At 38.3% G+C, this 23,335-nt stretch overlaps 1 protein-coding gene across 2 annotated transcripts; it reads left to right on the top strand.

The window, feature by feature from the left end:
* Position 1: 1 nt before the first annotated feature.
* LOC113669748 (oxysterol-binding protein-related protein 1) lies at positions 2 to 23,085 on the top strand. Of its 2 annotated transcripts, none has more exons than XM_089203349.1 (31): positions 2 to 264; positions 1,568 to 1,634; positions 2,575 to 2,660; positions 3,810 to 3,884; positions 4,935 to 5,046; positions 5,644 to 5,729; positions 6,470 to 6,546; positions 7,648 to 7,715; positions 8,347 to 8,414; positions 8,999 to 9,043; positions 9,241 to 9,314; positions 9,673 to 9,736; positions 9,905 to 10,009; positions 10,887 to 11,012; positions 11,284 to 11,386; positions 11,762 to 11,868; positions 12,635 to 12,748; positions 15,265 to 15,722; positions 16,822 to 16,897; positions 17,046 to 17,070; positions 17,509 to 17,618; positions 17,917 to 18,014; positions 18,095 to 18,128; positions 18,420 to 18,562; positions 18,727 to 18,805; positions 19,139 to 19,257; positions 19,877 to 20,129; positions 20,869 to 20,931; positions 21,083 to 21,143; positions 21,664 to 21,751; positions 22,172 to 23,085. In XM_089203349.1, the coding sequence occupies exons 1-31, from the start codon at positions 184 to 186 to the stop codon at positions 22,272 to 22,274; spliced, it is 3,168 nt and encodes a 1,055-aa protein (XP_089059475.1). In that variant the 5' UTR covers positions 2 to 183; the 3' UTR covers positions 22,275 to 23,085. The 2 variants fall into 2 exon arrangements, with proteins under 2 accessions (XP_089059475.1, XP_089059477.1); XM_089203351.1 differs by having other exon boundaries at positions 24 to 264; positions 15,268 to 15,722.
* The last annotated feature ends 250 nt before the right edge of the window (positions 23,086 to 23,335 follow it).

Here is a 23,335-nt window from a genome sequence, read left to right as displayed (position 1 = left end):
TGGGTTCTAGTAAGCCTAAGGTAGGGGGTTGGGCACCAGACGATTCTAGACCTACGGGGCAATTTTCGATGGAAGAGGCGAGGAGATTTTTATGATTTGCGTGGTAATAGCGCAAAATGTTCATTTTAATCAATAGCTATGGGTAGATGACGATGAAATATTTTTTCCTGTCTGATTGGAGGCATGTCTAGCTCAAGTAAACGAGAGGAAAATGAGGAGAAACTTTTGCAGTCGGCGCGTCGAGGTGATTTGGACACCGTACTTGTGAGTAAAGGTTTTATTGTTTTTATGCCTACTGAGCATTAAAATTACCGGTATGGCTTCCAACCGCTAGAAAACAAGTTATCGCTTGTTTTATTTATTTTGCTTTTCTGCGGTTTATTTGAAGCTACTCTCATCCTTGACAAATTGAATATGAAAAGCTTATCGATAGAGCTTAAAATTTAACTACTTTCATGTTTGTTCGTTCTGTTGTCTTTCTCACACGCAATTCACCGGAAGCGATAACAGTAGCTTTTATGTAATATTTCTTTATAGTCTTCTAACAAAATCTCCACATGTGATCGCCTCTTCCCAAATAATTACCAAAAGTGTCGTACATGCAACTTCGTGTAAATTGAATGTCGGTGTTTGTAATGCAAGCTGTTGCGTTTTGTAAGTGTAACATCACGAGACAAATTTATGATTGAAACATTTCCTTTCCATCGCCAAAATATTTACTGTGGCATAATGTAGTACACAGCATCGGCTGTACCTGTTGTGAAAATTTTTAAAGTTCAAACATGTTGAAATTTTCAAACAACGGACGGAATCACAGTTACTCAGCTGATATATAAACCGCCTAATCATGTCTGAGTGATGTTTTGTTCTCCAATGTTCACTTGATTACCAAAAAGGACTTGATTTTCAATAATTTAATTCTGACATTAACATTCTGTTTGCCACATGTATTGAGTATTGTGTTACAGTTTCACTGTGTAATTCTATATTTTTATCATCTTGGGGACATGCCTTTGTTTGCCATTCTATTTAAGAATGATGACATCGATCAGGTCATCTCAATTTGCCTAACCTTGGGTTAAGTTAACCCAATTTGAAAAATGGTACTTGGCATTCGCTATGTTGTCAGATTTGTGTGGGGACATTCTTACTTTTTAACTTGAAGAACCTTTTAATGTGCTCCAATGTAAACTTACTTAATAACAGACATTATTTTGAAGTTTGGAATTTAGTGGCTGATCATTCATGAACAATATTAAGTGAGAAACTTCTATAAAAAAAAAAAACTTCAGATATCACCAGCAATACTTCACCAATAAGAGTAGTTTAAGGAACAATATTCCACCAGTTTATTTCCTGTCTAACCAAGAAAAAAAGCAAAAAATTATTTGAACAACAATGAATAACATCAGTTTTGAACATAAATCATATTTGTTTCACACAAGTTAAAAAAAAAAAAATTGACTACTTCTCTAACAGTGCTATATTGGGTGTCTCATCCTTTATTTTAGAGTTTTCCTTAGCTTGATTATCTCTCAAGTTTTTGGTGTTCTTTACTTCTTATAAGAGTTTGTTGCAAGCTAAATCACCTGGCAAAAGTAGCTCTCGTTCAAGTATTGATGTGAACTGCAAAGGTAAGTTATATTGTGTTTCTAATGCTGTATATGATATAACTTAGTAGGTAAGTTAATGAGCAAGGTTTCACATGGAAGATGTCAAAAATAGAATGTACTTGTATTTGTGATAGTTCCTGCTTTGTAAGTGCTACCCTTGATTCCCAACTTTATATTTTAAATTGCTGTTTTAAAAAGGAAAACTTGATTGTACTTATAATTATAAACTCACTTGCAGCTGGGGCTCAAGATGTATATTGTACATTTTACACTTGAATCATAGTTAGCTAATATCTTTTAAGTTTTCATAATAACCCATTGCAAAGTGCTTTATTGAGACTTATGATATAAGTGGTGTGAGTTGTGTGTGTACCAAAAAAAATTGGCCTGAAAAAATGGAAAATGAGAGCAATGGCTGAAGTTACAAATTTAAAGCAGAGAATACAGATCCAAATTTTTTTGGACAAAGGTATTTTTAGTGATGTTGAATTTCATTATTTGTAAACCAATAATTCAACAAGGGTAATATTTTAACCTTCTGACCCCTAGAACTGATTAACTTCTAATATCTCCTAATATTATCCCCATTGAATTAAACGGTAGGATCAAAGGATTAAATGAAATGATCTCCAACTAAAGAAGCTCCTGATCTTTAAACAAATCCTCCTTGTCAGCATGCTAGAAAATGTATAGGGAAGAGTAAGGACAATCTACACATTGATACAAGGGTGTAAAGGGGTTTTAATCTTGGTTAGCTTACAAAGAAAGTTCTTTGTAGCTCAGCTGGTATTTAAGAATCTGATTGTGTAAGCAAAGCTGATGGGGTTCAACAACTTACTCCAGGGGTCTCAGATTTATTTTTTCACTTTGTGGCCAATGTTAAGTGTCATTTTTTTTTTTTAAACAGAGAGAGTTTTCAGAGATTTTGAGTCATTAAGTTTTTATCACTGTTTATCTGTAGGGAAATCAAAAGCAAATCAAGGCTGGACCCCTCTCCATCTTGCATCATACTTTGGACATTGTAATGTTGCAAAAGCATTGCTTGAGGTAAGTGGCAAGCCCATGCTTTTGTATTTGTTTGCAAGGTGCTCTTTTCTGTTTGAGGCGTTACTAGGGAAGGGGAGGGGGGAAGTTGAGGGGGGAAGGGGAGGGGAAGGGGAGGTGGGGTCCAAATTTTGCGGCAACATGGCCTTACTTATCATGGCTTATCCCTGATAACTGTCATGTGAAGTGAGGAAGAATATGCTCACTCCTCTGGTATGGAATACCAGCCCATGGCAGTTATCACCCACCCTTGTGTTAGGCTTCCCTGACAATTAACTGGAACTCATTTACACTCCTGAGTGGAGAGAGACATTGTGGGAGAAAAGTGTCTTGCTCAAGACTACAACTTATTTACCCTTTAACCCTTAACACCCTAACATCAGTATGGATATTCTCCATACTGTTCTCTATACATTTCCTATGGTGCTGACAAGGAGAATTTATAAAATAATTCAAATAGTATGCGCACTCTGATTGGCCATAAAACAATTTTACATGAGTGTATGTAAACACGGTTTTCGTTCCTTTTTCATTAGTTATTTTATAAAGAAATGTAAAATGGTTTCCGTGTTTACATAGCCTGATGTAAACGCTTGGGAGGTTGGGAGAACACTTGATAAGCTGGAAACCACTCCGCTTTGCGTCGTGGTTTCCTTCGCTTATCTTGTGTTCTCCCAACCTCCCGCGTGTTTACATCAGGCTATGTAAACACGGAAACCATTTTACATTTCTTCATTGTTTAACAATGAAGAGCCTCTTAAGTTGTTGATCATGTCCTTTACTCTCATGACCTTAATGTTTAATTCAGAGGAGATAATGTAAAGAGAAATAGGATGTTAGTCATTCTTAGAGGTTAAAGGGTAAACCCCTAAGAGTGACTAGTATGTAATTTCTCCCTACAATATCACGTCTCAATCATACTAACGAAGCTGTTGATTGTTACACAAATTCTCCTTGTTAACATCTTAAAGAAATGTATGGAGAACAGTATGGAGAATCTGCATAATGATGTTAGGGTGTAAAGGTTAACCCAGCCAGGTCTTGCACATGAACTTCTTAACTAAGAGTGTAGTATGTTGACAAGGAGGCCATCACATCCCCTATATTGAGATATTTTTCATTAAGAAATAGTTATGTTTTCCATCTCTTTAGAATGGAGCTGATGTCAATGCCAGAAATGGAATGGGAGACACTCCACTACACAGGGCAGCTTTCACTGGAAGAGCGGTGAGTTTTTGACATGGACATTCATTTATGTACGGTACCACTGAGTAAGGAGAGTAGAGACTGAAATATTATATATTCTTGTGCAGTGGATAACTAGAAGAAACATTACTCTGACCAAATGAAATTTCCATCATTTGTCTTTTACAATTTATGTGGAGCAATAGGTGTTTCATTTTCTCCCTGTGGATGCCCATCAGAGGTTGATTTCCACCACTTTGTCAGGTTTCTTAAACCTTTACACCCTAACATCAGTATCCATATTCTCCGTTCTCTTTGCTATAAGTTTCCTTTAGTACCAACAAGGAGAATTCATTTAACAATCAAAGCTTCTTTGGGTGGCGATCATTTCCTATATTCTCATGATCTCAATGAATGATTCAGCCATAATACTGTAAGGAGAAATTAGATGCTGGTCATTCTCAGGGTTTACTCCTGGGTGAAGACAGGCACTTTGTGAGTTGATTATCTTGCCCACAAAAAAATTACACGATGACACAGTCAGGGTGGAATTAAGACCTCTTAACCCAGTCCTAGCTGGATGATTGTATAGTGCTCACAGACAAGACACTTCTTACAGTAACTCTCTCAACCTAGAAGAATAAATTGATACAAGTGAGCTGTCTGGGAAACCTAAGAAAATGCTGGAAACACATACCTGTGTACCGACCAAAAAACCTATGAAATTTCAAGGCTTTTCTGTGAGATTACTGAGACTAGTATATTTTAAACCCTTCACACCCCACCATCAGTATCTATATTTTTCATACTCTTTTTTTTTTCACATTTCCTTTGTTACTGACAAGAAGAATTTGTTTAACAAGCAAAGGTTCTTAGGTTTGTCATTATTTCCTTTATTCTTGCGATCTTAAAGAATGATTCAGGATTGGTCACTCTCAGGATTTAAAGAGTTAAAAGGAATGCATGTTCATGAAGTGATATTCTTAGTTGCTTCATGCCACTGAATTAAAGAAAAATTTTGGCAGCTATGTAAGTGTGTCTCTTACTCAAACTTTCCCTTAATCCTATGAGTGTTGCTGTATCTTTTGTCAGGATGTGGTCACATTACTGATTCAGCATGATGCAGATGTTACTATCATCAATGGAGAGGGTAGAAAATCAAGTCAGGTTACCAACAGTATAGAAGTTAAACAACTCATCAAAGGTAAGGATTAGTCTGAATGTATATATATGTATATACGCATGTGTACAAATGTATATTATAGATGTACAGTATACTATTCCATAGCTACATGTACTAATCAGCATGATGGCAGCCATGAAGAATTGACTGTTACTCACGAATTTAGGTAAAGAACTGAAAAATGTCCTAGTTAGCAAAAAAAAAAAAAAAAAATTCAGGAAATTAATTGAAAAATTTTAACAAAAGATGTGTTTGCAAAGTCAGTTATGGAAGGAGCTCTCTTTAAAACAGAGCATGTGATGATTGTATGTATTTATTAATCCTAAATATTATTAAATTCAACTTTCCATGCTTATAAATTATCTCTAGGAGGCTATATTACTAAATTAAATATATATCTTTCAGAATGACAAAGATTTTGAAATATTCCACTTATCCTCCTAAGAGACCTTTGATATTTTTTTTGAGAATTTCCAATAGTATCTATCATTCTCCCACATTTTTTCGTGACTTGGATATTGATGAACAGTTCTATTCAACTTTTTATTTTCTGAAACTTTGTGAGCTGGGGACTCTAATACCCACTAATTGCATCATTCTGATTTTGCCCCTGTTCAGCTGCAGAAAGGAGTCTCCAGCTGAAACTTGAGGAACATTTGCTCACAGCTGCAAGGGAAGGTGACACCTCAGAGCTGAAGAAACTGGTATGCACATTAAAATCAAATTTTTCATGACAAATGAGACTATACTTGTATGTACTTTTCGGAGTGTTAATTATATCTGAGTTTTTCCTATTCCTTTACATACCTGCTTCTCATCACCCCTTGTTAATGATCATCCCTTTGCCCAAACCTTTAATTGCTGTTACAAGAGTACTGGGGACTTGCTCATGTCCACTCTTTTGAATGACTTCTGTGATTCTTGAAATGTCCTTGGACATAATTTGGTCTTTTATGAAATGGTGGGTCATGTCAAGGATCTGATTGTATCTAAGATAATTTCCCTAATCATTCTAAACAACATATGGCAGTTTCCAGCCTTCCTTACATCTAGGCAGTTCAGAAAGCTACAAAACACTAGAACAAAAATTCATCTTCCAGATCGGCACTCTTAATCCCCACAGTATCAACAAACGCTTTTCATTCAACTTATTTATTCTTGTTTTCTTGTCACAATATTCCCACCAATAGCATAGCTCCATTTTCTGCATATAAACCCAGACACAACCCACAATTCCTCCAATCACTCTGATGAAGGACTAATGCTCGAAATGTCAGCCTTTAAACTCTTTATGGTAGTCAGTTTACGTTTTCAACTCAGCTGTTAACACTCAATTACCTGTATCTAATATACATTGAAAATTACCTAAGTAGACAAACTAGTGCTTGACCTCCTAACCAGACTGTGAAAGTGATGGTTTTCTATTTAATTGATATATTTTCAGATTGATAGTACAAATCCTCCAAATATCAACTGCCAAGACATGTTAGGAAACACTCCATTGCATTGCGCTGCATACAGGTACATTTTTTCTACACAGTCTGTAGGTCAATTTAACCCTTTAACTCCCATGAGTGACCAAGACAGAATTTCTCCTTACAATATCAATACGATATCAACCAGATAAGTGATGAGAGTAAAGAAAAATATCAATTTGGGAATAATTAGTTGATCCAATTCTAAATTCTCTGAACTAACATTATGAGAACTGTATGGTTAAGATTAAGGTGAATTACAAATTTGATCTGGGAGTTAAAGGGTTAACAATGAGATTCCATGTTGCCGTGAATCTGTTCAGTAATATATCACAGATGGCGTCAAATATATGAAGAACAAAGAAGTGGCACGTGAGGTACATCTGGATGTATCTCGATGCTTTTACCACATCTTGAATGCTTCTCTGATCTTTTACTGTACAGACCCGTGGAATCTATTTGTTTTATATGATGATAGAAAACTGTCGTTAACTGTGACTTTAGCTATGCGTCTGTCCGTATTAGATCGTAAGTAACAACCAATCAGAATAGGAGTATCATTTAGCGTATCTTGCCATGAAAATTGTACTCTAATATTGAAGTCTTTGATTCCCTTTGAACTGAGTGTCACAAAACCAATTGAAATCTGTGAGAATGGCAAATTAAAACTAGGGTACAACCCGTATAAGGTGAATTTCACTAGTAACCAACGATTATGAGATATCAATGTAGGCCTTTGTTATCTGGGCTGCTAACAAGCTACACTATATGTCTGGCTATTCTTAAGTTGCTATCGTTTTGGAATTTTGAATTTCTTCTTCTAAGGCTTTAAAAGTTATGGCAATGAAACTTTCTGTTGAAAAAATAGAGGATGTCAGGTTCAAGTTCCTTGTAAGTGATCGCAGCCTTTGGATGGAGCTTTGTAAAGATTAACCTTTAGAGGATACATGTACAGATACAGTACTGTCCAATGCGAGTGTAGGGAAAGTGGCTAAATTCCTTTCCTAATATACGTGTGTAAACAAAGCTGTTTTTTTTTCTTTAACCACTACACATGAATTTGGTCTTAAGAGTTTTAGTTTGGCGATAGAGAATAGGGGAGGTGTAGAAAGACTGAGTTTCAAGAACACCATTTCTTTTTTGTCAGGGGACACAAAGTGATTGCAGTCACACTTTTACAGCACGGGGCAGACACCACTATCAAAAACAGCAATGGTAAGAAAATGACTGGGTCATTGCTTTGTGTGTTACATGATAGAGACCTTTAGCAAACCACGACAGCGGCGGCAACGAAGACGTGGCAAGAAAAAGATCTAATATGCAACACTTGCGTTTTAAAAGTGTTTACACTTCTTCGCTGTCTTCTGCAAAATAACAACTTGAAATCATAAAAAATTTGCGTGGTCTGAGAAAGGAAACCCCGACGGCAAATTATTAAAGTTTCTATACGGAGCTCATCACTACTTACATACATTATTCTGAGGTTAACTTGCGGCTAAGAGACTTCAGTAAGAGACGATAAACGCATCCAGCCGTTTACGAAACTCGATCTTAAAATACACATTAATTGTTTAATAGATGTCTCCCTTGGCGTCGCCTTCCAAACTGTTCAGGGTCCTTATTATTGATTGAGGGCAAGAGCATATAATTGTACACATGTACTACTGTTTAGAATGATAGTCGTTTACCCCCCCTCCCCAACCCCAAAGATCTCTGACGTTAATTGTCCCCTCTAGCTGCTGCACATTTCCTCGTAAATTAGCTAGGAGAATTTGGTGTTAGATCAATATAACAACTTCTACCTGTAAGTTTAAGTATTCTCGTTACCTGTATTTGTAAAACTTAGGTCAGACAGCCTTGGATTTAGCCACTAATAAGAAAATGAAGCAATTGTTGGATGTTCAACCACTGCAGGTTTGTATCAAGCAGATCTTATTCGTTTTCGATAGTTTTTGTAAACAGTATGTGGTTTCCTGTTTAAATTAAGTCCCTTTGTGGCAATATTTACTTTGGAGACTCCAGAAGGATCTCGTTTAGACACTTTTTTACCACAGCGCAATACTGATATTTCGGACATTGGTTGGAATTCTTGGAGAGTTAGAAAAATCGGGAAAGAGCTTGAAAAGGTAAATATAGTTTGAATTATCGGGAGCGTCGAGAAACCGAGAAATGGAGATGTCGAGATTCCACCATGATACTACTATAGAGCAATTTGTAATAACGAGAATCGAAGGTGATGTGTGAATGTACTGCTTCTTGCTTTCATTAGTATATACTTAGGGAGTCGCAAAACTCGTTCCACTCTCTTAACTTATCAGATGAAAATTTTACGCCTTTCTAGTCAATCACGTTTTTCCGCGAGGTGTATTTGACGAACGCTTTTTAAAATTTTAGATTAAATTTTAAAAGGAGAAAAAAAAGTGTCATTTGTCAAAACTTGTTGCCAGGTAAATTTTAATGAGATTAGAGATAAATCTTTTGGACCATCTCTGTGACAGAAACTTCACAAGGTGGTGTCAAGACATGAAGGTGCTCTGCTCAAGGTGAGATACTCCACATTAGTATAAGTGACGTGAGTTTCAACGGTAGCTGCGCTAAACTGACTGTAATTCACTGTAAACTACTATCGGAACAGTTTATACTTGAGTTAAATTTTTCTAAAAGCCTTTAAATTTTTTTTTCTTTTTTTGCATGAAGTGTATCGTTATCTTTGTATTGACGGTCTTTTTAATGTTCGCAGCGTTCCCGGTTCTTTGGGTGGAAGAAATTCTGGGTTGTCCTAGAGAGAGGTGTACTTAGCTATTTTAATAAGAGGTGAGTACTTTACAGAGGACTGCATCCTTCTAAATAGTTCAAATTTATTTTTTTAATGGAATTTGACGGAATCGAGATTTAAATTTTGGAAAGAAAAAAGGCCTTTTTTTTCACTTGAGTGCGTGTCAAGTGCGCGTGAAATTTTGCACAGGAACGAAAGTAACGCTTTTATTCTCACCATAAATGTTCTGAGAATATCTGTGGATTTGCAAGAAGATAGATGCAAAGGGCAAGAAGTAACAATTAACTTTACAGTATTTTCTAGATTTGTGCGTCACACAAGGATTCAAAATATCTTGACTTTGCTTTTCAGAGTTTTTAAATCGTGGTAAAAATTGACACCTTTTGTTTTACTCAGAGCTGATGCAGCGGCGAGTGTGAAGAGACAAGGTTATAGATATTTAGACCGCTGTAAATTTTCGGTAAGTTTGTTGAGCAATCTTTCTTACTTCGTGATTATTGTGTTGTGTATCTCTGTAAGCCTTCGTTTGTGTAGCTAGTGTCCACAATCTCAGAGCAACAAAATCTTCTTTTAAAACTTCTACAATGTTTTTTGTGTAACTGCATCGTCTTTGCGTCCTCCTTTGTAGGTACCTAAGGACGAGAAGCACAAAATTAAAATCCATTATTCAGATAATACCGTTCAGATCTGGAGCATTCCACCGAGTGAAAAAACTCCACAAGTCCAACGCCAGGTCTGTATCGTTAAATCCTTTTTCTACGCCTTTCTTATGGAGTAGGTCTGGTTTTCACGTTAGCCTTCCTTTTAACTCGTTCTCCGTTATTTCGCTTTGCATTTCACCTTGAAGCGGAGAATTCCACGCCTGGGAATTTTTGAAGCCTGCGCGCGGGCCTTATTTATCAGCGGTACAACACGAGCGTGTCTTCGTTTCATGTATGAGGCCTTGAGCAACGTAAGTGAGCATGAGGTCTGCAAGGGGTCTAGTAGTCCCAGATCCTCGGCAAATTAGCTCGCAGGCTAGAACTTTTATTCCTCTGTTACTAGTGTCGGATGGGCCTCAACAGATAGTTGTCTTTGGTCTCGCTGGCAACCATGTTACAGGAGCTTTCAACTGGGTGTCACTGGGATTCCGGGATTGCTTTGCCATGAGCTGTCATTAGTCAAGAAACTCGCGCCAAGCGCGACTCAGGAGCCTATAAAATCCGATCGGTAGGGCAAAGAAGAACTGGCTTCGACTGAAGCGAGGGGTGGGACGAGGGGGTTGAGTGAGGGTGGGGGTGGTGGAAGGGGAACGTGTCTTGGTTGCCGAAGATTTCCCGTGCTTGAGAAAAATGGGAATGGCTTTATCCTGAGTTCCCACCGACTTCATCTGAAATTTGTTTCTTGTTTGTGCTGTGTGGCTGGTGTGGCTATTAAGTATTTTTCTTTCGACGTCCATGGAAAGGCACTGCACTGCTCCAGCCTGTCGATACATCTACTACCCCTTTCCATTCTGTCCTACGTCTCTATACATTTAGCATGTAGTGCCACAGGTTGCCTGTGAACGGCAACCATCAGCCTCCAGTGAAAGCCTTAGTGAAAGTTCCTTTTAATCTGCATTCTCATTCTAGCGATGGTTAAACTCTCTGCACGAGCACTGCGCCTATAGCACTTTTTACACAACTCAACCCACAGTACTTATTGATGATCAAGAACAGGATGTGATACCGTTGGGCAGCATGCAGGATTCGCTAAAGGTGAATGATCAACCTTTTAATCCCTAAGATTGACCAGCATCTAATTTCTCTCTACAATATCACTCCTTGAACAAACATTAATGACACGAGACTAAAGAAAATGATCACCAAATCGAGAAGCTCTTGATTTATAAACAAATTCTCCTTGTCAGTATCTTAGGAAATATACTAAGACCAGTATGGAGAATATGCAAAAGGATGTTAGGGTGTTACGGGTAAGGTTTTAACCTTGAAGAATAATTTAACCGACACGTGTATTGCTGATACACAGAGCGCTCGTGCCCATCAGCAACTTCTCGACGAACAAGTTGATGGAATAAATAAGACAATTGCAGACGTATCCAACTCATATTCATCGGAGTCAAATTCTAAAGGTGAGACACACAGGTTATGAGTCACGTAGTGCATCCGTCGCAACACGCGTGACAACTCGCGGTAAAAGCCGCTGCATGTAAAGCTCCCGAAAATTCGTAACCGTGACCCCTACTCCCGAGTCCTCTTTGAAAAATTCCAGCTACGCCCTTGATGTGACAAGCCCCCTTCACACTCTTCGCATCAGCAATGTCGAAAACAACGATTATGTAATGCAATATGAGAGAAAGTGGTGGATTGCTGATGAGGGATTAGATTTTTTTCAGTGACCCGCGTTCTTGACCAAACGAATTTATTCATTTGGAAATTGATGTTAAGAAGACGTTTTCGCTCGTTTGATGTATACTGTTTGTTTGTTTTTTTTTTTTCTATGGCAGGAAGTTTAGTTAAAATCAGCGAGAAACTCAACGAGGTGGTAGCGACAGCTCGTAATATGTGTAACGCTCTGACTCACTGTTTGGATTTACTGTCACAACAAGAGGAGGTACGATCGGACAGCGGAAACATTCAGAAATCAAATTTAACTTCATGTAAATTACGTTGTTGATCCTACCTTTGAACAAGTGAAATCATAGCTGCCATTTTGCCGTCTGTTTGTTCAGTTAATGAACATAGACCGAGTAATAATACAGTTGGGACGAAAAGGTGGAATCCTTTGTGATCGTTCTTAATACTGACCGTCTGTGAGCCGTTTCATTTTCGTAGTACTTTATAATTCATTGTTATATTGATTTCATTTTCGGTAACCGTTCCTATTCGAGTATAAAATATTTTATTTCTATAATGTTCACTCCTTTTGCCATACGTGGCAGTCTCGTTTAATCCCAAAAACCAGAATGTATCACATGTATTATTACTGAAATTTAAGTCAAGAACCCGACAGTAAAATTTGATCAAGATGGCGATCTTTGGCGGCGAGAAATTCTCGAAGACTTTTTGAATATCCTTGGCCGATGTCTTCGTTGAAATGTTTCGCGTTTTCACTTTAAAGGGAAGGTTTTTGTAATAATTAAATGAAAGATTTGATAACATCGATCAAAACAGATACGTCGAGAAGAAAGAGCTATTCAACGCGGTTGCATTGTGGTTTTAGTTTATAAAACTTACTTCCGGCAACTGCCGTGTTTACTTGGTGTCCTATTATTACCTGTCAGCGGTTTTAAGCTGGGTTTATGTTAATTACGTCTTCAGTGTGGACGTTTTGTCAGTAGCATCTTCTTGCTTCGTTCTCGCTTAATTCGGAATTTCAGGTGCGTCATCTTAGATTTGAAGAAGAAGTCGAGAAAAGAAGAGTCCTTGAGGATGCTCTTCACGTCTTGGCGACAGAACATCATGCTTTGGAGTGCTCAATTGGAGCCCACGAGGTAAGATCTCGCCGTTTAATTTTGCCATCGCGTATTCTTCCCTCTTCAAAGAATTTGCATTACATTTGCATAGCTGTAGGTGTTTGTCAAAACCCGCGTTAGGCCATTGTCTCTGGGTGAAAATTTGTGTTTATTTCTGGCGTTTTTAAATTGGTTTTTTTAATTTTTAGCCAATCGGATTTCTGACTTGTCCTTTAGCTTAGATGTCAAGTTGTTTGTGCGGTTTTCTGGCTTTCCGATTGGCTTACAACTTTGAAAATCAACAGAAAATGTGTCAAATAGATTTTAAGGAAAATATGTTTCGCTCAGGCGAATTTCACGAGCGAACGCTTTTAAAAAGCTGTATTTGTGTAAGGCGATTAAAATTCACCTTCAAATATGGAGGTTATAAATATTCAAGAAAGGTTTTAATCCGTGAAAAGATGGCAAATTTTAGCATTGTTATCTACTTTTATTTAAGGATCAGTTGTAGTCCTATTGACCAGTTTTAGTGATCTCTGACATTTTTATGTGTAAAGCGTATTTACACGACATGATCTGATGAAATCATGATAGGAAAAAAATCATTTAGGAATAGAATTTATACGGATGACTTCCTCGGTCATTTGATGCGAAATCGGAACGAAATGAATCCGTTTCTTTGCTGTAATGAAATTGATGGATTAGTTTTGCCGTATCGAATAAAAGTTTTATCAGTGGAGTAAACGAGTAATAGAAATTCTAAAGAAAGAGATAATTGAATGAACAGAAGCGTTTCATGTTTAGTCGTCAAACGGCGAGAAATCTTGTCCTGTTGGTTAGGTCAATATTAGTTTCATATTATTTTTATACCTCGCGTTCTTAAATATCGTAACTATTTTTCACATTACTGCTTTGATTTCTGGTTGACGTTCCGTGATGAATTATCTTCCAAGCTTAGGCATCTTTTTGACTAATTTGTTATTCAAATACGACAAGTATTCTTTCCAATGAGACTTGTGTGAAATCTGCCAGACTCTCTCTCGAATTATCATTTTCAATAACAGCAGAAAAAAGTTAACATGATTAAACTTGAGTTATGATAAATACACGGAGCACTATGAAATGTGGTTTTGGTATTTTCATATTCGCGTCTTAGGAATATTTTTCAGTCATTACAATTTGTCATGAGTTGAATCTTACGCCCACGGGCCAACGTAACCAAAGACAAATAATTCCAGGTAAAAATCTTGTTCTAGAATGGCATTTATTGACTGAACATTTATCCTAAATTCATTCGCCTTCATTTGAACGTCTCAGTTGTACTGCTTAGAGTATTTTGTTTTAAGAGGTATGAATTATGAATGATGAAAATAGAACACAGAATCCATTTTGGTAATCAAAGTTAATATCATTTCAAACGCAGCGCTAAAGAAAGAACACGTCAGGGGATTTATTGCCGCGATTTTCGATATAGTATTACAACAAACAGTCCGATGGAATTATTCACTCTCAGAATCAATAAACCCCCCGAATATCCCTGCAATTCTGATGCATTATCTCGCAAACGGGTTGTGAGAATGAACAGATAAACATATTAACCACAGAGTTTTGTCTTGGTAAAACACTACACCATTTCGAATTATTTTTCAAGGACATGTTTGGCAGGTTCAAAGGAGAATTGAAATATTAGCTTCTCAGTCGAATGATATTCTGCGATATCAGCCAGTCCATTGAGTTTACGCGTGTTTGCGTGTTGTGGTAGCCCAATATTCATTTTGACTTAGAGATTAAATTCGTATTACCAAATTCACTGACGCGTGTGTTCTTAATTTTCCATTGTGTACCCTAATGACATATGTACTGTCTACTCATTAGAGCATGGTAGAAATTTTCTTCTCAAACACACTATAACCAGTCCGTCGAAGTTGTTTTTGAGAATTAAAGTTTGCGTGCCAGTTGTACGTTCATTGAGACACAGAGCTCGTTAGGAGGTTTACAGAGCACTCAAGGAGTAAGAATTGCTCTCGGCCGCGCCTCAAGCTTCTTTCATGCTCTATAAACTTCTCATGTGCTTCATATCCTGATGAACCCAAAAAGATCACGCCGGTTCTGCGGTCTAGAACATATGTTTAATACAGCAGCTATTTAGATTTTTAAGATTGAGGAAAGCCTGAAGCGATTACAAAAACTTACTGAGGAGGTGGTAGTAAGAAGAGCGAAAATGGTGACTGGGGAGGAGATTGGAAAAAAATATTTCTTTCGATCCCTTCCCCCTGCTCCCTGACTAGTTCTTTGCACCTGCCGGGCCCCCCCTCCCCCTCCCCCCCCCCCTTGATCTCGAGTTCTCAACGGCTAATGATGAAGTTAACTTTTGTTTTTATTGGCTATTGAGGTAAGTTTGATTTTGGTTTTCGACAATCAAACGAAAACTGCTCTACCGCTAAATTCTCCTCACGTCTTTGCAAAGAAATGGTTGGCAACCAGAAGAGAGAATTGTTATCGTGATATTGAGAGATAAAACGGTAAGCATGATATGATTTTTTTTTTTAATTTAGCAGTTCATTCATGGAAGTCGCATGACCTTGACGAGTGATTGTAACGAAGAGTTTTTCGATGCAAGATCGGACGTTGGTTGCCCTCTTCCAGACGACTTGCTCTCGGATGACGACAGCGACGATGGCGACGAGTACGTACCAAGTGTAGCAACCCTTGAAGCAGCAGGGCAAGAGGTTCAACAGAATCACGTTGAAACAATTGTCGTACCTAACACTAGTACCAATAGTAACAATATTAAGAGGGCAACTTCTGGAAGAAAGCTGGGAAATTTGAACAGACTTTCGTTGACGAGAAGTACGTCCGATACAAATATTGCAGCCAAATCGGAAATTAGGCATTTGCTAGATTCTGAAAGTCTGCAAAAGTCGAAATCTGCCTCCAGCGACATGGAGCAATCAGCGGCGCTTTACAGGAAACAAGAAACTGAGAAGAAAGCGAATGGGAAAATGCGCCACAGGTATTGTGTGCTGTGTTAGAATCCATGTATAATTACGTACGAATTAGAATTGTGAGATCCTTGTCGTGGAAGGAGTATCATATGCCTAGTAGCTTTCATTTAAGTGATTTCATCGTACAGTACACGTTTATGTTGGAACACCTTGAACAGTGAAATGGGTTGTACCATACCTGAAAGTATTTCTTGGGATTAGTTTTCATCTAAATGGTAACACATCAGGGTTACTTTTCTTTCTTGGCGAAAACGTTGGAACCACTTTTTACAGCATGTTTAATTGTACCGCATGAAAGTACTTAATAATTTGGTTTTATCAGTTGAGTTGATAATGTAAATTAGCCACTGTGAAGAGTTTTTAAAACAGACGTTTCGAGCGTTATCCCCTCGTTGGAGCAAAAGAAACTCTGACGAAGAGCTAAAGCTCGAAACGTCAGCTTAGGAACTTTTTACGGTGGCTAATTTACATTACGAACTCAGTTAATTAAAAGGAAGCATCTTGTAATACCCCCTTCAGCGACGCAGCACTACAATTTCTCAAGGAACGTACCCCTTTCATTTGAATGTATTATACAATAGTGGGTTTTTCCAGAGACTTGGGAGTTAGAATAACTTTGAGCAGGAGATTAGTCACTGGGTAATGAAAGTACCGCCAGTAGTTTTCGTGTAAATGATCTTTCACAAGAGTTTTGAATACCTATTTTGACGTCAGAACCATCTTGTGCAACAAACTGGGTGACCTCTTCTAGACCGTTTCGAAATTATTGCTTCGATGTGATGACCATTTAACTCCCAAGATCTGATTGTCAATTCTCCACTTTAGCTGCTACACATTTTCCTGTAAACCAGTTATGAGAATTTAGTGTTAGATCAAGATAACAATTTCTACCTGTTAAGTTGGAGTTGTTTCAATACCTGCGGGATAATGTATGGGTATTATTGGGAGAAGTTCCATGTTAATCAATTCTGGGAGTTCAAAGGTTAATTACCATATGCATGCTGATTACAATAGACATTGTTGACCAATCAGAGAGCGTGTCTTTACAATCGCTTAAAGGATGGCACTAGTTTATGATGACGTATGCAAAATTTTCTCTCCCCGCAGAACCGCCTTGCCTGTAGCTATGCTTTCTAGGAACGAATTCAGCGTGTGGGCGGTACTTAGACAATGTATAGGAAAGGTAAGATACCACCTGTATTAGTGTCACGTGATGATTCTATCCCCCCCCCCCTCTCCCTCTCTCTCTCCTTCCCCCCTCTCCCCTCTCTCCTCTCCCCACCCCTACTGAACACATACAACACCTAACATCTTCCTCGTTATTCTTGCAGGATTTGTCAAGAATTACAATGCCAGGTTCGTTTGCAATAGTCCTTTTAAATATTTAATCAGTATTTTTTCAAATCAGAAAAAAGAAATCACAAACCTTAGTCTGTGGTTAGCAGATTTTTTTATGAAACAAAGATCGGGTAGCTACTATGAGCTCATTTCGTTTTTCAAATGGTGTACATTGAAGTTCAGTTCTGCTATTCCAATTAACAATTCTACGTCTCCACTAGCTTCTTTAGTCCAGTTAAATTGAGAAAATAGAGGTGATGGAGAGCAAACGTTTCTTATGAAGCTATTCAATTAGAGCCATGTGGAAAAAATCACTTAAAACCCGAACGAGCCTACTAAACAGTAGGTTTTGTCACGTGACGGACATTTACCTCATTACTTTGTCACGTGACGGACACTTACCTCATTACTTTGTCACGTGACGGACATTTACCTCATTACTTTGTCACGTTTTAGTAATTTTCAATGAGCCGCTGACGTTTCTGCAGCGTGTGGCAGAGTACATGGAATATGTAAACCTCCTTCACACGGCCTCAAGTTTAGACGATCCGCTGTTGAGAATGCAGGTAAAACATGTGCAGGGTTAGATGATTGCGTGACAAAAGGAGTTGTCATGTAGAGTTTGGTGATGATCTGAGAGGCGATTTTTACACCGGTTATGGCTCGGTCCTAACGTGGTCTTGGATTTGAATCTCGTTCTAGATTGAATTGTGGTTATTGTTGTTGTTGCTTTGTTCAGGTCCTGCGACTACTTTATCATTAGAATTCTTTCCTCTGCAGTTTTTAAGTCAACTATTTCTAGTACGGGTATCCTCTTCGACCTTCTTGCGTTGATATCATATTCCTTATTTCGTTTTTCAACAGTTTGTTTGCGCGTTTGCAATATCAGCCACTGCATCGAATTTAGACAGAGTAGGAAAACCTTTTAACCCACTCCTTGGAGAAACTTATGAACTGGTCCGGTAAGGATAATGAGATGTTTTGCGATCTATTCTGTTGGTTCGGAGTTATTTCTCATGACAATTTTTTTTTTCTTTTACAGAGAAGACATGGGTTTCAAACTTGTTGCTGAACAGGTGAGAGTTAATAGGGAATAGAAAAGCAGGCTTTGTTTGGTTTCAAATGTGCATAACAGTGCAATAGTGAAAACTGTAACACATCTTTCCTTGTTGAAAATACATGGCAAACGAGGAAGCAGAAAGCGCGGAGAATGCTGCGAAGCACTTCGCTCTAAAACCGTAGACCAGCGTAATCACGCATGACTCAGTCGTGATCACGCGCTAAAACCCATGTGATCGCTCTTCCGTCTTGCGCACAAAAACGACGGCGTAGTCAAGAACTGCTTTCTTTGTGGTTAATTTTCACAGGTTAGTCATCACCCTCCTGTTAGTGCAGTGCAAGTTGAAAGTGAAGACTTCGTGTTCCATGTCACAGTTCAACCCAAGCTCAAGTTCTGGGGAAAAGGGGTTGAAATTCAACCGAAAGGCATGGTCACACTCAAGTTTCCAAAGTAAGTTGATAACAGATAATTGTTAATAACCTTATCATTATAGTCTGGCACTAATACCTTACATACTGATGCCCCTCCCTCCTCCCCTCATGAGGTAATTTTCCTTTTATTTGATTTCTAAAATGGTATCTCTTATCATTATAATTTTGTGTTGTTTTCCCAAGACGCAATGAAGTTTACACGTGGAATAACGTCAATAGTTGTGTTCACAATATCATTGTGGGACAGCTTTGGATTGAACAAGTTAGTTGTTATCTTTTGTTAGCTTGTTTGTTTTCTTATCCAATGTACGGTAAATGCTGTTTTGCTCTTTATATAACACGTCGAGATTTTTCCCGACAAAAATTACTCGCTGACGTGGCCGACGTGTGTCGGTAAAGTGGTTGCTGATAGGTGGATTTCTCGCAACTCACCATGGTGTCATATTATTGGTTAATTATGTGACATTTTGTTTGCTGATTTGTCAAAATATGATTTACTGTCACTGATCAATTGGTGGGCTAAAAAGGGTTAATACACATGGCCGTGCTTCATCGAAGTAAAATGTTTCCTAAAAGTTATTGTTTTTCCTCTCAGTTCGGTCAAATAGAAATTACCAACCACACCACAGGAGACTACAGCTTGATACATTTTAAACCTGGCGGATGGTTTGGTAAAGAACTCAACAAGGTGGAAGGTTCCATTTTCTCCGCTGAGTAAGTTTCCTTTTCACTCTGACACTTTAAAGAAGTATTCTCCCTGTTTCAAGCTCAAATCTCCTTCTTGTCGGAAGTAGGGATGTCTTCTGACAGTTAATGCTTTCTATTTCTGCTCTCTGCAATCAGAATGAGGATGGTTTTCATTAATTTGAAATTCAAAGAAAAATTAACAAGTTATTGAGCACTGTTTGTAAAAAAAACGTTAAATTATCGATATTGTTCTTTTGTAGAATCACTATCTTGTATCCAAAGTATCACGTTTTTTTCTCAAGTTTTAAGCTGGAGGTCCAGTAACCTTTTGGGTGGCGCGCGGAATTCTGGGTGGGTAGACCCTCTCTCGACCGCTGACTAGATGATTGAGATGTTTTCTCGGGCAAGAAACTTTATAAATGCGTTTTAGTGAACTGTCAGAGAAACTCGATAGATTGAAAAGGGGGGGGGGGGGGTGGGGGGAGTGGAAGTTGGGTAACATTTGATGGACCAGCTTCTCAAGATGATAACAGTGCTCCTAGACATTCATGTAATTGGCATTAGGGTAAGCTCCGGCAGTAAACATCTCTTAGCCTGCGGAATAATTTAGTTTATTGCGCTTGACTCAAACTCCTTCAATTCGCAGCAAGAGAAAGCGGTTCATTCTGCGTGGAGACTGGACGGATTGCATCCAGTGCTTCACTGTGGACAAAATCACTAGGAAGGAATCTAAACGAGAAAGCAAGAGACGGCGGTCAGATGGCAGCGAAAACAGCTTTGCATCCGCCACTTCTCTAGAGAGTTTCAGTAGCGGTAGTAGCGGTGGAAGCGTCAGCGTGGACACCTCGGTACCCAAGACCCTCTGGAGATTTCAAGAGCGACCTCCTAATAGTAAACAGGTAAGGATTGGAAACGACCAGGCTTCACATCCCTGTAGCTGGTATCTGCGACAAACAGCTCCGTGTGTTCTGCTGCGAATTGTTCTCTTGTGTTGTTCATGCGCATGAATTCGATCTAGCAGTTTTACTTTTGATTGTGATTACATGAAAATCATATATGTGAATTGCGGATAAAGACGTCAATATGAAAGCGATCTCCGCAGTAATGAACACTGCTTGAGCAGTAGTGAAAAGAGGACTGAAAAAATTTCAGGCCTGACCCGCTACCAGTTGGTAGCTCAGTTGGTAGAGCACTGTACCGGTATCGTAGAGGTCATGGGTTCAAATCCCGTACAGGCCTGAATGTTTTCAGGCCTTATTTTTTCTACTGCTCAAGTAGTGTTTATTACCGCGAAGATCACTTTCATATTCACAAGTTTTAATTTTGGCCTTAGAGATCTTTTTTTTGTCGGTTTAACAGCACTTAATCAATGCGCGCTATGGCGCAGCGTAAATACCTATGACGTGGAACAAACTTTTTCCCGGGAAGGTTTAAATACAGTCCTTTGAGAAGCCAAAGCTGACATTAGCTATTCGCTGGTCTCCGCTTTAGTTGCAAACTATTCAGCTTTTCGAATCATCGATCGCTAATAATAATTACGCTTGAGGATTGAAGTACTTATGCCCATGGACTGGAAACTAGGGACACATTGTGTGCTTTACATATATTTTATGTCGTGCTCCTTTTCATTTTGAACAGATGTACAATTTCACTACATACGCAATGCAGTTAAATGAACTCCATGAAGAAGATAAAGCCACGGTATGGAACAATTATCAACTTGTTTGTTTCTTCTTGTCTTCGAAAGACCTGAACAGGTTTCTTTGACGACAGTTTTTGCAGATTTTGTTTTATTTGTGAAGTATAAGAGCAGGAATGTATTTTTTATTAATAACATTTTTTTTTTCTTTAGTTACCACCGACAGATTCAAGGCTCAGACCTGACTGTCGGGCGTTAGAAAACGGTGATTTAGGCAAGTTTAGTTATAATGTACGATTGTTAGAAAGATTGACCAACGTTACGGAGTGGTTGGTGGATGGACAGACAGACAAATGGACTGAACGACTAACTGACTGAGTGATGGACTGACCAACTGACTGACTAACTGACTTATTAAGCTGATTGACTTATTGCCTCATTAATTGGCATACTGACTGACTGACCTAATGAATTGCTGACATACTAACCCGCTGACCGACTGACTGGCTGACTCGCTGGCTAACTTACCGGCGTCTGGGTAATTGATTGAATTCCAGACACTAAATAGCTACTATTAGCTATATATTGAGTCTGGCTTTCAGTTTGACAGGCTATCTGTTTGGCTGACTGACTGACTGACTGGATGATTGACTGTCTGTCTCTCACTGACAGTCTGACTAAATCGGTTAAATAATTGAATTGAATGAATAATTAAATGAATACCTGTGACGGACAGATAGACGAAAGTTTTCATTGATAACATTTTAGTATGTTTTTTTTATCATTCTTTATAGATACAGCTACTATGGAAAAAATACGACTGGAGGAAAAGCAAAGGGCAGCGAGAAAAGAAAGACAAAAACATGAGCGTTGGATTCCCAGGTAAGCAGAACTTTTTTTTGCATTTTATTTAAATCATGTTATAACCACAGAAACCAGCAAGTCAAGGTTTTTAAAACCGTATACCTTTTTCGATAAAGCTCAAAACACAATGGGAAATTAACAGGATGTTTTATATTAAATAAGCTTTGTGTTCGAAAAGTTTTCAGTTTCCTCTCCCCCCCACTTTTGGTTTCTTTCACAGATTCGGTTCGTTTTTTTTTCGCATAATTAGCGTGACGGCGGTGTTTTTGCCTAAGTTTCTATTAAATTGGCGTGCAGCAGGCGGAAAGTAATCCCCTTGCGTATGATCGACCGCTATTTTATTCTTGTATATTCTAATATGCGTATTCTAGCATCTGATCACAGAGCCATGAACGTTTACTCACTGGTAAATAACTGGCATCTTTCTTAATTGTCTAGGTGGTTCAAAGAAGACATAAATCCATACACAGAACAGATGGACTGGATATTCACCGGAACGTACTGGAATAGAGATTGGAAAACGTGTCCAGACATCTTTTAAATTTCCCTTCCTTAGGTCCTATCAAAATTAAAATTGCTCGGCCTTAACGAACATTTTTTCCCAAACGGTAGAGATTAAGATACATTGTTAGGTTTTTATGCCTTGCACTTAGTGTAATCCGCGCAAGGTGCAAAATTATTTAGATAAGTCTTTCGTGACGTTTAATTGGGAACAGACCCGCGTGATGTATAAGTCGAATGATTTTGCGTGACGTATCACCCGCGAAGAAGAGTGTCACGCAACGCTGTAGGCTGTCAACTTCGATGCTCAAGCTCCTTGACTGAAAAATGTAACTGGGTGAAAGAACTATTTCTTCAAATTTTTACCACATTTGAAGGACTTTAAAAGCCTTTTATGGGACATTTGATTCGACTAATCTGGTGTTCTTTCAAAATTTTTTTTTTTTCAGTTTTCTAGAATTCTACAAAATTGTCGAATCCATTTCATTATCAAAGCAGCTGCGCGCCAACCCCTCCCCTAACCCAGTCAACTGATAACGAGTTACGGTCAATATTGGGTTAGGGGAGGGGTAGGTGCGGAGTTGATCAGATAATGACATTGATTGAAACTGCTTTGTGCTTCCTAAAGAAAAAAGAAGTGGAAAGAAAGAAGGAAAATAGAAACCGAATCAGTATTTATTTTAGAAGAAAATTTGCATTGATAAGTAAATTTTCTCCATTTGTGTCGCAGGTGAATTGCTCTAATCCTAAAATTGTTAGTCTGGATCATGTAGCTCAGATCATTATCAGGTCCTTTCTTGTTCGCATTTAAGTTCAAATAACAACATCATTGTGTACAGATGTTCCTTTTATTTTTGTACCACATCATGTTTTTTAAGATGGAAGCAGAAAATTTAGTTCAGAATTCGATCGCAGCATTGGCAACGCAAGACGGCCAGGTCGACGCCTTATTCGGTGCACTCTTTTAAGAAAGGTTTTAAAACTATTCCAACCTTGTCTCTCGCGGTCCGTTTTAACCTTTCTCTTTGTTAACTATGATGGTACTTTTGTACCATTTTAATTCATTGTTTCTTTCGGCCCCTATAAAAAAAGAAAGGTACA

Source organism: Pocillopora damicornis, chromosome 1 (assembly GCF_964200805.1).
Source record: "Pocillopora damicornis chromosome 1, jaPocDami1.2, whole genome shotgun sequence".
Lineage (NCBI taxonomy): Eukaryota > Metazoa > Cnidaria > Anthozoa > Scleractinia > Pocilloporidae > Pocillopora > Pocillopora damicornis.
This window is presented reverse-complemented; position numbering and strand designations above follow the sequence as displayed.